We start from the raw sequence: 16,228 nt of genomic DNA, 5'->3' as shown, positions 1-16,228 counted from the left end.
GTACCTACCATTCTGGATAGCATCAGGCCAAGCCTGTTTTACTGTTGCCATATTCAAGGGGACACATAATAAAAAATGGCCCACTCAAAGAAAATCACATAACGGCAAAAGAAGAATAATCTTCTCATGATGAGAATGAGTAAGAAAAAAGTAACCCTGGGATCCCTGGGTGGCTCAGCGGTTTAGCGCCTGCCTTTGGCGCAGGGTGCAATCCTGGAGTCCCGGGATGGAGTCCCACGTTGGGCTCCCGGCATGGAGCCGGCTTCTCCCTCCTCCTGTGTCTCTGCCTCTCTCTCTCTATGTCTCTCATGAATAAATAAATAAATAAATAAATAAATAAATAAATAAATAAATAAATCTTTAAAAAAATAAAAAAAGGAAAAAGTAACCCTGAAAACTGCTGGTAACCACGTGTGAGCTATGGAGGAGAGCTGAAGTGGGATGAAGGAGGAACTGGGTCCTTTGTCAACACTGAGCCTTGGATCAACCCCTGCCAGAGGCCTGGACTATTTAGTTATGGGATCTGGTAAAGTTCCTCTATTTTTTCAGCCACTTTGAGTTAGGTTTTCTATGACTTGTAATCAAAGTATCCCAATTGATACCCATTTATGGCCAAGGCCACGTCTAAACAAATAAATTCTTCTTAAACAAATGAAATCAGATGCTCAACATTTCTTCCATTTATTCAGAGTGAAGCCATGCTTTTGTTAGACTAGTTTTATTTGGTGACATTTTTAGACAGCTTCTGGAAATATGCTTGGATTTCCACAGACTAATTCTTGATCATCCTGGGTAACTGTCCATGGTCACTACATGAGAGTAGCTCTCCTCAAGATGATACAGATATGAGCTGCCAGGGAAACCTATTGGTTCTACTTCTCATTCTACCCTCTTCTCTAGTGCTCCCTTCTCTGCTCCCTCTCTAGAGCGGGGTTCCCCAATTTGAGCACTATTGACATTTGAGGAGCTAAGACTTTGTTGTGGGCAGTGTTCCTGAACATGGTAAAATGTTTAGCACCATCCCACTGGATGACAAAAGAAATCACATGCTCCCAGAAGGTGTGACAATCAAAAATGTCACTAGACATTGTTAAATGTCCTCTTGGTGGACAAAATCACCCATGGTTGAGAACCACTGTTCTAGATCAACCACCAGTTCAAATGCACAAGTAACCTTCACTGTTCCGTTAGACTGAGTCATTGCAGAAAACATTAAAGTAGGATGCTAGCCCTCTGTTCCCTGCATCACAAACCTTCTATGAACACATGAGGTTCTAGAATCTCATCTGTTCACATGTCTTCCTTCTCCTCTCCCGACTACCCTGAGCTCTCCATTGCACTCTTCTCTCCAGAAGAAATGTGCCTACTTCCCTCTCACTTCAGCTTGAAATCATTACCTCAGCTGCTTCCAGAACAAACCACCCAACCATTTCCCTTGGGCTTCTCTGAGGGGATTTTTCTGACAAAGTATCTGCCCACTTATGGTCATTCATTTCTCAACTCAGGCTCCCCCAGATGGGCCACCCAGCTCCTCCATCAGCCCATCTGGAGTGGGGGGGGGGGCAACTTCATCCCTGTCTCTCCATGCTATGACAGCTCATGCTTCATCCTCCCTAACCTGTATCTAAGACTAGGATCGCATTGTAACAACCACTGGAAAGCCCTTCACAGCTTCTCAAACTGATCTATGAAGTTAATTCGATTCCAGTAAAAATTTCAACAGGTTTTTATTTTTCTAGAAACTAACAAACGGATTCCAAAATTAAAGAACCTAGAATAGCCAAGACAATTTTGGAAAAAAAAGTCAAGATGGAGAAGAAACACTACCTAATATCTAAATTTATTATAAAGCCACAATAATCAAAATAGTGTGGTATTTATATAAAGTCAAATAGGCCAATGAGACAGAACACAGCCCATAAACAGACACACACAAATAAAGACAAATGATTTTCAACAAAGGTATATAAAAAAAAAAGCAATTAAGCAGAGAAAGGATATTTGTTCAACAAATGGTACCAGAACAATTAGATACCTACATGCAAGAACATGAACTTCAATCCACACTTCACCCATATACAAAATGAACTCAAAATGGATCATAAACTTAATGTAAAATCCAAAACTGTAAACATTCTGGAAAAACAACAGGAGAAAAGCCTTGTGATCTGCATCAGGCAAAGATGGCTAAGCATGTTCTTTGAAGGACAAACTGATAACACAGACTTCATTAAAATTAAAAACAATTTGCTCTGCTATTAATGCTGTAAAACAGACTGAACACACAAGCCATAAGTTGGGAGGAAATTGGTCAATCATATATAGCAGTGTTATCTATAACAGCCAAAAACTATAAGCAACCCAAACACCCATCAACAAATGGATGGATAGTCAAACTATGGCTCATCCAACTGTACCCATTCAACAGGGTACCGCTTAGCAATAAAAAGTAATGAACTACTGACATATGATACAACATAGCTGAATCCCACAATAATTAAGCCGAGTGAAAGAAACCAGGCCAAAAAATAAAGTACAAACCACTTATTTAAAATTTTAGAGAATGCAAACTAATCTTTAGGGATGGAAAATATTAGTAATTGCCTGATTCAACATGTGGCCGTGAAAGGAGTAACAACAGGTCAGTCAGAGGAAACTTCTGGGCGAGATCGCTGTCTCATTCCCTTGATGTGGGTGGTACACATACATATGACAAAGCTTCTAAAACTGTGTACTTTAAGTGTAGTTTATCCTATGCCAATTGTTCTTCCATAAAGCTGGGGGTTTTTTTTCTCCCCTTTTAACGTGATGGTCGTGGGGGCACTGTTAGCTGTTGGGGAAAACATTAAAAGCTAGACCATGTAGGGTTATACTGCTCTTGGCACAGCTGAAACTGGTTCATGCTACACAGAATTTCATGAGAAGCAGCTTTTTTTTGGACTGTTTTATGCACTTGTTTCATACTGTTTTAAATTCTGTGGTGGAGTAATACAAATAAAAATCACAATTCCTGGGTACTTAACATAATTCAGCCTAAGTGATGTTAAATAGAGGACTACATAAAGGTGTGTGCTGGACAGAGAGAGATTTGATAGAGCCTCAGGAAGTAGTAATTGTTACTACCTTTACTGTAATTCCCCTTAACTATCTCCCCCAGACAACCACCCCCGTGAGTGTTCCACCTGTGGTTTCAAAGATAAGTCTGACCAACATCTTTCAGAAAAAAAAGAAAAAGAAAAAAAAGGAGAATAAAGCTAAGTGGCCTGAATTCTCAAAGATGATAATTAAGTAACAAGCTTTAACCAGGTGTTTGATGACAGCGTTTTCCCCTGTAATTCTATCAGAATCAACTGCATTTACATACAAATTGATAATACCTTGGAATCCCACCTTAAAAAAAAAAAAAAAGCCACCGTTGTTCCCCTAAAACATGTGAAGCCCATGCACTGATCTATTAATTTCTTTTCGGCATATGATGTCAGGTGCATTTTAAAAATATACTTCATTGCTTCCAAGTGCTTCTTTAATCCACAAGGACTGGGCTTAGCATTTCAACTAATTTATCCTAGACATAAAAAACCTTCTGCTTATTCTCCCAGATAATTGATTCTTGATTTGTTAAGATACTAAACACTACGCTTTATACCCTGAAATGCAAAACCCCTGGTGAACTCACTCATGTGCCCCATGCAGAGCAAATACCATTTAGTGCTTCAGCAGAGAGGCCAAGGGGAACACCCTCTTGCTTTGTCCTGCTGCCAGCACAGAGGGACGGTCCCCACTGTCCCAGCATTAAACATTATCATTTGTTACACAGCAGCTACAGGGGGACGTCATATGGTGCCAACGTCTCCAAGCAAACACCCTCTTCAATTTTTGGAAAATATAAATAAACCCGAGAGATAAGCTCTGCCTCAAAGTTGATCTAAGGAAAAGCAAAGATGACCACCAACAATAGCATTAAAAGATGGTACTGGAAAAATCAGGGTTTTCATAAAAGTTGGGCACCGAGTGCTAAGGTCCTTCCGATGTTAATTCCATTGATCTGGATGACACAATAAAAGTTAGAAATCACTTTTTCTATGCACAAAACATATGCCAAACTAATCCTTTCTAAAAGAAGAAGAACACTTTCACATAAACATTTACACAGTCTGCAAATAATTCTTGAAGGATTTTTATAGTTCTAGAATAAAGGCACTTGAAAATCTTTCCCTCATCATATGCATATTTGACTTTATTAGGATTACAATATTCATTTCTTTAAAAATAAAAATTCATCCTTTTTTGCTAAGTCTAATTGACATCACCTATTCATATATGAAAATAAAATTAATAGAACATACTTAGTGAAACTCTGCCCCCTCATTACAGAACTATATGCACAGGATTTCCTTATGGTGCCACGCAAAAATTACCTGGGTGGCGGACGAGGTGAAGCAGAGCCCAGGAGATCATGGGAAGAAATGTGTACAGTTGCTGGCATGTTCTATGGTCATATCTTATGTTCCAAAATCTGGGTATGGAGAAGCCCTCAAACTCACCCAAGGAAAGGGGGGACCTTATATACAACACGTTAGGAGTCAATGCATGTGTATTCAGATGAAAGAAACCACCCACCAGGATTCTCAGAGGGTGAGACCCCTAGTGCAGCAAAACAAATATTTTATCCCCAGCTGTTTAGGTTGGGCAGTCAGCTGCCACAAAGAGTAAAAGGGCAGGGAGGTGAATTCTCAGGAGTCAGAACAGCTGAGGCAATAGCAAAGATTCTAGGGAGAAACACCAAGACACATGTGCAATCTTCCAGCTACCACCCACCCTCCAAGGTTCCCTTCAGAGGGCCTGACTCACTACCACACCACAGGGTACAGAGGACAACACAGAACTCGGCCACTTTGCTCCCGTCTCACTGGATAATGGACACACCAGTTACTGCAGCGGGGAGTCCCCCCACCACACCAGTGTGGCCATCCGTAGGCTCTTTATCAGTCTGAGTAAATTCAGACCAAATTTGGGGTACCTCATGGCAGGTACCTCATGGCAGTTCTGGAGTGTACTCCAAGGTCTTCCCTTTGGTTGCAGTTTTAAGTGTCAATACCCAAGAAGAGTGGGGCTAAGCTTTCTAAAATGTTCAAAGAGGCCAGGATAAGCACAGTGAAGTCAAGCACGCTGGCGTCTACCGTTTATTTGATCCACACTGTGGCCGTCGATGCTAAAATTCATGCCTTTCAGAACCAATCACAGCCACATCCTTGCTGATTACGTCTTTCCAACTCGAGTACACTCTTAAAAAGGAAAGGTTGCTTTCCAACCCCTGGTGGGCAGGAGCCCTAAAAGCTGGGCACAGTTCACAGTGACTCAGAACTATCCTGAACACAAGCAAATCTCAAATCCTTTGTGTTGTTAGTGCTACACTTCTCAAATAGAGGTATGTTCCAACACATTTCTCTTCTGGTTTCTCCCAGGTATGAAATTCTAACTAAAATTTTACTTATGGACATAAGTACTATCCCACTTCATTTCCCCCAACACCTGTCTATCCCAAAACACAATTTCAAGAAGTGACCTGTACACTCTGCTGAGAAAATGGATGGGCAGGTCCAAAGTGATAGATTATTCTAGAAGAGGGGCCGCTGAGCCCCCAACATTCCCTCACAGCCTAATGACACGTAGCCAGAACACATGTGGGGTCTGTCCCTACAGCATGCCTAGAAACCCTATTACCAGGCTTGGCCATCATAGGATACAAGGGAAAAGATCTTCCAAGGACGTGGGGACACATGCCCTCTTTAAAACCTCACCATTGACAAAAGCAGGGGGGTGGGGTGAACCCAGCTCTTCAGAAAACGCTCTTCAACACATCTGGCTTTAAAGAAATTTTCTCAGCCTACTTTGCAAGTATTTGGTCCAACTTTATAGAACAAAACTAAGAGATGGGAGAGGGGGTGGTAGAGAGAGGGCTTAACTCCTGACGCTTACGCAGTACTTAGAGTAGGCCAGGTATGTAATAAACGCTTCACAAATATGACCTGACTTCATTCTCAAGACACTCCCCATTTTACAAACAAGGAAACAAAGACGAGCAGAGGCCCACTAACTTTGTGAAGGTGGTAGCTCTGGTTAAATGGCAAAGACAGGATTGAAACCCCAGCAGCGGGGCTCCTCAGTCCACACTCTGAAAGGTCTATTGACTAACAGACCCGAAAAGGTGGCTTTTAGTGAGAAAGCACAGGCAACCGTCAAGCAGCCTCGGCGGGGGTGGGGGTGGGGGTGTCACCCTATAGAAGCCTCCCTGAAAAACTCCCCAAATTCCTGTTAGATTTGGTTTTGATAAGTCATCCTAGTAAATCTGAAGTGGAGAACTGCCCCCTCGGGCTTTAGGGGCATCCAGAAACCCACTCTGCCACCATACACACCCTGAAGCTCTAACAACACTTCTCAAACTTAGGGTGCCATTGCAGGTTCACCTTGAGATCTGACTGAAGGTCCACCAGCCTCCACGCCAACACCCCCGCCCCTACCCACACAGATTCTAATCTGCGCTCCCAAGTATGTTTGGAAATGTGGATGCATTTTGATAAACTTCCCGAGGGGACCTGACTCTCCTTGCTTTGGAGCAAAATTAAGGTCTTCCTACAATTTTCAAAGGTAAGAAGATCAGTCCTACACTGCTTCTATCTGGCAGGTGTCCTCCCTACCCAGTTCACAGGAGCTGAGGGCAGGCGTGATAAGGGGCGCTGCAAATACATGCCAAATACCAAACTGGCTCGTCGATGAATATATAAATGCGATTGACATTCTTTCACGGGCTGAAATCCTCTCTTTACTCTCAGGAGGCATTACACCATTCTCTTTTGATATAAACATGCCACTTTAAATGCTAATTCAGATGCAACACTCAATTTTTAGTTCGTTTTGTTTCTGGGTTTCTAACATTCAAAATGACACCGGACTTCCATTTGGCTTTGACAAGAGATATTTTGAATTCTGGCTTCCATCACTCTCTGGGTGTGGGAGGGGAGAAAGTACTAAAAAGGCAACTAAATTTATTTTAAAACTCATCCAAATACATGCGTGGTTTACATGGCCTTTGTTTTGCTTGAATTAAGCCCTTCCCTCTGTTTCAGGAACTGCTGCCTTCACCTTGCTGAAAAACTCACAAATCAAATTCAACTTGGTTGTAAAATGAAGGTGAGTCCCTCTCCTTGCAGGCTAGACTGAAACTGCTCATTTTACTCAAACTACTTCTCTCAACAGTTCATCGAGGCTGTATGTGCTGGCTGCAATACATCCAGTGGGAATAGAAGTCTTCTTTAAAAAAAAAAACAGACATTTCTATATATATGCCGATTACATCAACCTAAGCCTAGTCAATCCCACAGAAGGCCACTTGAGAAATTCCAACCTAAGTCAGTACCTCCAGTTCAATATAGCTACAGTGAGACAAGCCATCATCCACAGCCAGGAGGCCCAGCTCCCTCCAGAAGTTTCCAACAACCATCAGGGTCCTCTGTTTCTGCAGCCCTGACCATCCCCTGACAACAGGGCCCTCCCTCCTGCCGCTTGCTCATCACGCATCCCTTTCCTGCCCCCGCCCAACGGAGACAAAATTAGAAAGAAGCAAAGTCAGTCTGCCTCCCATTCATAATTTATTCACTTACACGTGGGGCGAGAGAGCTCTTGACAGCTGCCACCCTCTCTGGGAGCCCCACGTCCCAGGAGTCCAGCAGACGCATTCCAGGGATGAGCCGTCGGCGGCTGTGCTAAACGCAGCGCGGTGACACGCTGCCCAAAGCTGTGCACACGCAGGTCAGTGGGAGGCTGGAGAGAAAACAGCTCTGAGGTCCAGCTGAATGCATTTGAAGCCTGGCACGGTGGCACATATACGTAAGAGGCCCGTCTTCTTTGTGGACAGGGAGGTGGGCCTCCTGGCCGACCGGGAGCGGCTGTCCACCAACAGACACCTATCTACGTGGGCCATGCCCACCCTGCCAGCCCCCAGCCACCTCTGGAACCCAGAGATGATGAACGGGAAGTGTGACTGGGAAGGGAACAAAACTGGAAACTAGAATCGCTGCTACATCAGGAAGTTAAAATAAGCCGAGACTCCTGGGTGTCTTTTAGGGATTTCAGTACTCCCACCAATGGCTGGGCACACAGGAGCACACTTTTGCAGGACCTGTGTGCACACCAGGAGCTGCTGCTGCTGCTTGGGGTTTCAGCTGCCGGATGTGCCTTTAAAACGTGGATGGCCAAAGGAGTGGCTAAGTGTCAAGTCACTGTTTCTGCCATAATAAAGTGGTAACTGCATAGGGTTTTAGGAATCCTATGCCAACAGGGCTCCATGAAACAGCACACTCTAGGCTCAGGATTAAAAGACACAGGGCAGCCTGGGTGGCTCAGCGGTTTAGCGCCACCTTCAGCCCAGGGCCTGATCCTGGGGTCCTGGGATCGAGTTCTATGTCGGGCTCCTTGCATGGAGCCTGCTTCTCCCTCTGCCTGTGTCTCTGCCTCTCTCTCTCATTCCCTCTCTCTCTCTCTGTCTCTCATGAATAAATAAATAAAATCTAAAAAAATATATTAAAAAAAAAGACACAGGGAAAAAAAGTGCTATTTGAGTAGCAAGGAGAATTTCCTTGCTAAGAATAGATAGTGCAGTTTCCTCCTCTGCATAAAGAAATCTGAAAGACAACTAAAAAATACTGGAGGAGAAGAGGGAACTGGCCCCAGCCAATTTCCAGCACCTCTCCCCAGGGAATTCTATGAAAAAAAAAGACACCCTCTCTGTCCCAGAGAAATGTTTATTTGGACAATTAACAAAACACAAGGGGGTCTTTTTAAGAATAAAGCATAGCTGCCAGGGACACCTTGGTTTTGCTTCCAACCATATATTAGCTCACATCTTGCGTTTTTACCCTTTTACCACTTTCCCCATCTGAAAACAAACACCTCCCAGAGAGTTTTTCCACTTGGGGAAATGGCATTTCAGGACCCAAGATCTAACTCTGGGTAAAGACTAGATACGGGTCCCTCACTCAGCACTATTAACACTTACATAAGTATGGACACTTTAGACTCACTGCTATTAGGAAAATAACAGTAACATCAGGAGAGCCTATGTATTCCACCCTGATTTTTTTTTTTTTTTTTTATCCACCCTGAATTTAAACCAAGAACGACCTGGCATGAGTCAGCCAGCCCCAGAATCACTGTTAGTCCTTAACACACGGTGATGGGAACGCAGAGCAAAAGCAAGACAGCTCACCCTGCTGGGCGGCTCACAGGCCGGCTCGGGGAGACAGACGTGTGGATCATCTACCAACACCCACACTCTGCGTGTTACTGTACTGTACCCTGTGGGGTAGACAAAGACTAGTCAGTCACTTCTCTTAAAAGGCTGACAATTCAAGACAACAAATCTAGTTCTGCAGCTAAACGTCATAATGTCCCATTATAGATATCATCTCATGTGCCCCCTTGCCTCCACGAGTATCAAAATTTATTATGATGCTCCAGCATCAACTAGCAGGTCCCCGCCGCAGGAGATACTCCAACTGCTGTAAAACCGTACTCATTTGAGCCAATCGGCATCAAGTCACCAAAAAACTGAAACAAACGAGTAAAACAGAAATCAATACAGGCTTGGTTATATCCTTTCATTCAAAACAGATAAAATTTATATTAGAATTTTTTCTTCAAATTATTTTTAAATCTCCATATCTGGATAAAACAGTTCAGAATCTCACCTTCATATAATTACTGAGTATTTTAATATTTTTTTAATTTTTTATTTATTTATGATAGTCACAGAGAGAGAGAGAGAGAGAGAGAGAGAGGCAGAGACATAGGCAGAGGGAGAAGCAGGCTCCATGCACCGGGAGCCCGACATGGGATTCAATCCCGGGTCTCCAGGATCGCGCCCTGGGCCAAAGGCAGGTGCCAAACCGCTGCACCACCCAGGGATCCCTTACTGAGTATTTTAAATAAAAGTTTGAGATTATCAAAATGTAGAGGGTATACATCCATGTACCCATTAATCATATACATGAAACCCCCACAGTCCTCTAAAATCCCATTTCTTTCATCCCCTCCACTGATAAGCTTTACTGTAAATTTGTTGCCTATGCATGTTTTTATATTTTTCCTACATGTGTTTGTATTCACCACCAACAAAATGTCTTGTTTTGTATATTTTAAAATTTTATCATGTAAACGCTTTCTTCTACACGCAATTGGCTTTTAGCTTTTGTTCTCCATTATTTTTTCAAGAATTATATGTGTTGATACATATGCTGCGATGCATTCATTCTATCTGCTGTATAGTATTTTGTTGTATGATTATATCACGATTTATTCGGAAGATATGTAGTTTTTGACAGGTAGCTGCGAGGAGAAAGAACAGAGAATACCACAACTTTAGTTCCAAGAAGAAAGGAGATGGAAAGTACTGGAGGAATCTAGGAACAAGCCTTGGCATGTGGCTACTCTTGAAAGAAGACGACTAGCTGAAGGCCAGCTATTCAATGAGTCAGAGTGGAGATGACATCTGGGACTCTTCAGCTGATAAAGGGCTAGAAAAGCCTCTGGAAAACTGATCCGAACGTAGTCACTTGGTTATTTAGTAACATCTTGCCTGGAAAGCAGTCCCTTGGCCTTCTCCACTGTTGCCCTAAGGTCATAGTCACTGCCTTTGCAACCTTGTAGAACATTCATGAAACAACACAGATTTCAAGTGATTTCTTGAGAAAATGATCATAAATGACAAACTATTGGGGAATTGAATGATTTTCTGGACAGAAGATAGTTTGCTTTTTTACACTTTAAGTTAGTAATAAAAAGAAAAATCTATTCTCTGTGTTTTTTGGTGAAAGCTTTAACTTTTACAGATATGAAACCTATGCTATCATGATTCCAGGCATAAAAATTATCAGTAAGACAATACTAAATTTTTAAAGAAAATCTGATAAATCCCTATGCGCTGGAATGAGGACAATGCATCTTAAAAATATCCACCGTCAAGACATACGAAGTAGAAGCAGCAGATGTAACAAAATCAGGCACTGCCTTCCAGGAGCTCAGCCTTTCTGAAGGCCTACACCCCCTGATACATTCAATCACATCACTTTGTAACTACACACAATGAGGAATACATCACCCTGTGTAGATTCTGCTCACTGTTAACATGGAAAAAAAGATTCAACAAAACAGTGGGATTAAATCTGCAATCTTTCTGGGAGAAGATACTAAAAGATTGGAAAACACTTATGCCGGAGGCATTTAACCAGTAAATACACAGGCGAAGTGTTAATAGGCTTAATAATCAGGTCCGGTTATGTTGGCTAGCACCACTCATGCCTTTCCTCATGTGATCTGTTAAAATCACTCTTGCAGTTATTTTTAAAAGTATTTTCTTTTTCTCCAAGTCATAAAACAACCCTGCAAGAGGAAAGTAATTCTGTATGGCGGGGGGGGGGGGGGGGGGGGGGTGGTCACTGAAAATGCTGAGTGGTGTTAAGTCTCAGGACATGTCTATTATACACCATTAATTCTTTTGGGAATATTTGTGTTTAATAAAAAATACAAAGGAGAATCTTGATTTTTTTTTCTTTTACTCGAAAGTATTAATTAACCAAGAATTCACTGAAAAAGGAAAAGGCAGATTTATGTTGACATACATGCTGTTTTACTCCTATCATCTGATTGATAGATAACTAATTTTTATTACAGAAGAGATTTTAAAATGGCTTAAATGTAATTCTATGTTTCTCTTAGTAAGTTTTCAAAGCACGGATGCCAAAGAAACTTATGTCATCATCCTTTTATAAATACACACAATGAGGAATACATCCTTTATTCATTCATAGCATCCATCATCCTTTTTATTCATGAAAGATGCCATGCTCCCAAGTCAAGAAATTTAAATATTATCTTCTATTTCCCCCACTAACTTACAGCTATCAGCTAATATTAACAGGCTTATACAAGGAGATATGAGATAAGGAGAAACTAGAAAAGAAGATATGGCCCTTAAATAGACATGGGAAATCTAATTTGTAATTAACATTATCTTAATAAAAATTTACAGGAAACCTAACTCAGAAACTGCCAAAAAAAAAAAATGCAGTCTATTATAAAAGGCTCAAAGGAAGATCTGACTGAAATTCTGAAGTTTTCAAATCAAGTATTAAAGACAAATGTAAGTTACCTTAAGCATCAAATAAAGGTACAAGGTAAGATAATTTTTTCTATTAAGATATTTCACGTAGTTTTACTTCAGTTTTTCTTGTTTATTGAAATGAATTAGAAATATCAAAATAAAAAAATATCAAAAATGTTTGGGCTTTTCTGCGTCTAGGTGAGAATTCCAATCATTTGGAAGAAGGCAAAGTTTTGATTCTATGGCCAACTTTTAGGCCATTAACCTCTATCACACAGAGATATAAGCTGGAAACTAGTGACAATCTAGACACGTTCTTCAAGAACAATGATTCTTTATCCCCCAGACAGCCTAAAGCTGTAAAACAGTAAGAACCAAAATGGATAGCATTGAGATGTATTGAGTATAGGAGATGAAGTTTGGTTCTCAGATGCAAAGGCTGACCTTCAAAATTTGGTCAACAAAATGAATGCCATTCTCAAACAGATATCATTTACGTTTCTAATACTCCACACGTTGAGATCTGCATCAACCTCCCTTAAATACTATACTTATTCTTTAAAAAGGACATTGCCCCATCCACTCAATTCTTCAACGTACATACCAAATCCCAGTATTTCTAGACCAGCCCTTACACAGCGCTAGTGGTAACAAATCTACCCTAAATTTAGTGGAACATTAAAGGCAATTCATTTCATTCTGCAACTTCTTAATGGTAAAAAACTATGACTTGTGTAAATATGTTGTTAGTCCTCAAAACAAAAGGTTGAAACAAAGTATAAGGAAATCAAGTTTCATAAATCTGCTATTTTAAAATAAGATCATGGCATGAGTCAATTCAGTAAGATCTAGATCTAACAGAAAGATAAGTTGGCTTATAGTCTTCATCAACACGGTAAAAGTTTATAATTTACTTTGCATAAAATCCATACCATAAAAAACAATCACAGAATTCCAGAACAGATAGAAGAACACTGGTTCCTGACTCAGATCAATTTATACTACTCACAGACCAAATAATGTTTTTGCTTGACTACATAAGAGACTTTTTTTTAAATTAAGATTTTCCCAGGAATAAGTAAGCATTTTGCTGACCATGTCCCTAAGGACAAAATCTGAAACGTTTCTTCAAGTTATCCTGAAATCATTGATATGTGGCATTTATAAATCAATGCAAAGTGTCTGTTTTCTGAATTCAGTTCATTATCATTAATTCTCCACTTGCCACTGAAAACCTAACAAGTCAGGGAATAATCACATTACAAACTGTACGAAATATAATAAGGAAACAAAATCAGGCTACTTACAGACTTCCTCTTCTGGGGAGACTCAGCTCCTTCTGTGAAAGAAAAACAAAACAAAACATATATATGAGACACCACATTAACCTTGGCCTGGTAAGGCACCGAACAGACAGCATAAAATGTACCATCCTTCATTATGCTTGATTTAGCGTTTTCCACAATGAAAAGATCTTGATGTCATGATTTTATGCTGCGTCCCTTCTTACATTGTTCTCTTTATATGCTGTGCTGAGTATAAACACAGTTCATCTCAACTCCCAAAAGGAAAAGACACTAATCCTCTCAAAGCAACAACAGCAAAATACTAAGTTGAGCCACATGGCTTTAAAATTGAGCATAAGGAAGATCAGAGGAACCAAGGGACTTACTTAAAGAGGAAAGAGATAGAAGGAGGAGTGGAGATTTTACAGGATTATAATTAAACGAAAGGTGAAATGAAAAAAAGGCAGTTGAATCAGACTACTTACCCCAAGAGCAATAAAATCACACAAAACCCTGTGCATATCAAAGATATACTTTATTATGATTTTCTTAAAAAAAAAAAAAAGCCAAAAGTCTCCTTCTGGTTTTGTTTCTTAACGTAAATGTGATTTATGACTTTGGATATTCAAAAGTAGGTTAATGAATCTCTCAAAAGGTAACTAGACAGCAACAATTAATAGAGCGCTTTAAAGTCTTAAAAGGGGGTACTCTCACACTTATCGCAAATTAAGATCACTATCCGCCTAACTATAGGGGAGGCTGTGAAAACAAACAAACAAAAAAGCCAACCAACCAACCAGACAAAAAGGGATACAGAAATAGCTCCGCTCAAGACTGAAGATTTCAGAAGCCTGGGTACCCAGGGATGCTTACTTGATAACAATAATTAAAGAATAGGAAGCCATGAGTCATCAGGCTATTTAAACTCCAAAGAACACAGTATAAATTTGAAAGACTTGACTAAATTTAGTTTTTCATTCCCATAATTACTTTTTTTTTTTTTTTTTTTTTTTTTGGCCTTCCAGGAGCTTGAGCATTATCTTTTGAAAGGTACTTCCCCCTCAGCTCCACATTCACCTTTCCTGTCCTGTATTTTTACTGGATCCTTAAATGTGTGTCACAGACAGTGGCCGCAGATCTTCTAAACAGTACAGTTTATTCCAGCAGAGCTTACAGAACAGAGCCTTCAAAGTAGCAGACCAAGGGGAGGATGCTGCTTTAACTCTAAGAACATACCTTATTCACCGGCAAATATATTCTGTTGCAGCTCTAATAATCATATCATTGCCTAATTACAGGAAGAAACAATGAACCATCCTAGAAGCAGGAGATCTTCCTCCTCTCAAGGGCTGCAGGATTCAGTGGTGAAATGCTGTATTTTTGTTTTGTTTCGTTTTCTTCCCTCTAATCCTTGATTATCTCCAAGAAATTACAGTGTTTAATCAACTTGGATGCCTGATTGTGAAACATAAATATACCTTCATTTACTAAAACCCCTAAGGACAAGAGAAAAGCTGCTGACCAAGACTGTTTGCCTTGGGAACTGAAATGTAAATAGAAAACCAGCGAGTAATTCTCTGTATGTGTATCTTGGGTTATGACAAGAATTGGAGAAATCTGTTTTGGATTTAGGTAAAAAAGAAAAAAAGAAAAAAAGAAGATGATTGGAGGCCTGGGGGGCTTGGTCAGTTAAGCGTCTGCCTTCGGCTCAGGTCCTGATCCAGGGGTCCTGGGATCAAGGGACCCCACTCTATTTCAGGCTCCCTGCTCAGGGGGGAGCCTGCTTCTCCCTCTCCCTCTGCCCCTCCCACTCATGCGTGCGCTCTAATAAATATTTAAAATCTTTAAAAAAAGAAAAAAGAAAAGGAATAGAAGAACTCCCTAGAAGTAATCGTTCACCAGACTATGTCTATCAGAAAGGAATCACGGAAGCCCCGCTGCACCGCAGAGGCCTAGAGCGCAGGAAAACACTGAGGTCCTGGAAGTTGATCTGATAGCAGCACAGAAAGAAAAGGAGGCTGGGCTGATGGGTTATCATCAATAACAGAGTAAGTCAGGTATTATTTCAACTTCATATGCAAATAGATCACTCAGAGGATGCAAGAGGCAAGGGCCCAAATGAATGATCCCCAAATAGTCCAATCAATCACATTCCACCAAATGACCCAACTATAAGCTACTGCTCTGCTCCGAGGGGGGGGAAAAAAAACCCAAACCTGCTGAAACAGCAAGATAACGGATAAAAACCAACTCTGTAACTCTGTTTTTAATCAGAGGTCCTTCCAATAGGTCTAGCGTGATGAGTTCCAAACAAGAAGAAAGGTTACGCCGGGTAACCCGGCCCTGCCGCTCCCCGGGACGGCAGCTGAGGCGCCAGGATGAGGGGCAGGGGACATTTAATCGGCCACTGTCAACTGACCTGAAGCTTCCACGCTAACCCAGCTGAAGGAGCTAATCCACCCGACGGTCTGAATGTCAGACTCGGGACTGGAAACTCAATTTGGTAGCAAATTGGAATCAGATGTGATGGTAATAAAGTGAGAGAAATGAATGTGCTGTGGCCAAGACCTAGTGAAGAGCGGCTGCAGATGCCAGGAGGATTCTGCTCCTGCAGAACGAGCAAGGGTGGCTCATGCATGGGGACCACACGCTCATCAATCTGCACCCGCCCTGAAGTAAATGAGCATCATCACGGCGTTTACTGCCGAAGCCCCCGTGGTACACTGTGGATGCGTCTTCATTTCGTTTTCTTAATGTCAGGTTAAGGTCACTAGCACATACTTAG

The 16,228-nt window shown here is 41.2% G+C and overlaps 1 protein-coding gene across 1 annotated transcript in view; it reads right to left on the bottom strand.

Moving 5' to 3' along the window:
- Positions 1 to 16,228, bottom strand: part of MAST4 (microtubule associated serine/threonine kinase family member 4) — a 538,667-nt gene that overhangs the window by 247,551 nt on the left and 274,888 nt on the right. Inside the window, exon 5 of the mRNA XM_072828443.1 lies at positions 13,465 to 13,496. Within this exon, the coding sequence (XP_072684544.1) occupies positions 13,465 to 13,496 (32 nt within the window). The remainder of the gene's footprint in view (positions 1 to 13,464; positions 13,497 to 16,228) is intronic.

The sequence above is a fragment of the Canis lupus genome, chromosome 5 (assembly GCF_048164855.1).
Source record: "Canis lupus baileyi chromosome 5, mCanLup2.hap1, whole genome shotgun sequence".
NCBI lineage: Eukaryota > Metazoa > Chordata > Mammalia > Carnivora > Canidae > Canis > Canis lupus.
The sequence above is the reverse complement of the archived record's forward strand: the minus strand, read 5'-3'. Positions and strand labels throughout refer to the sequence as shown.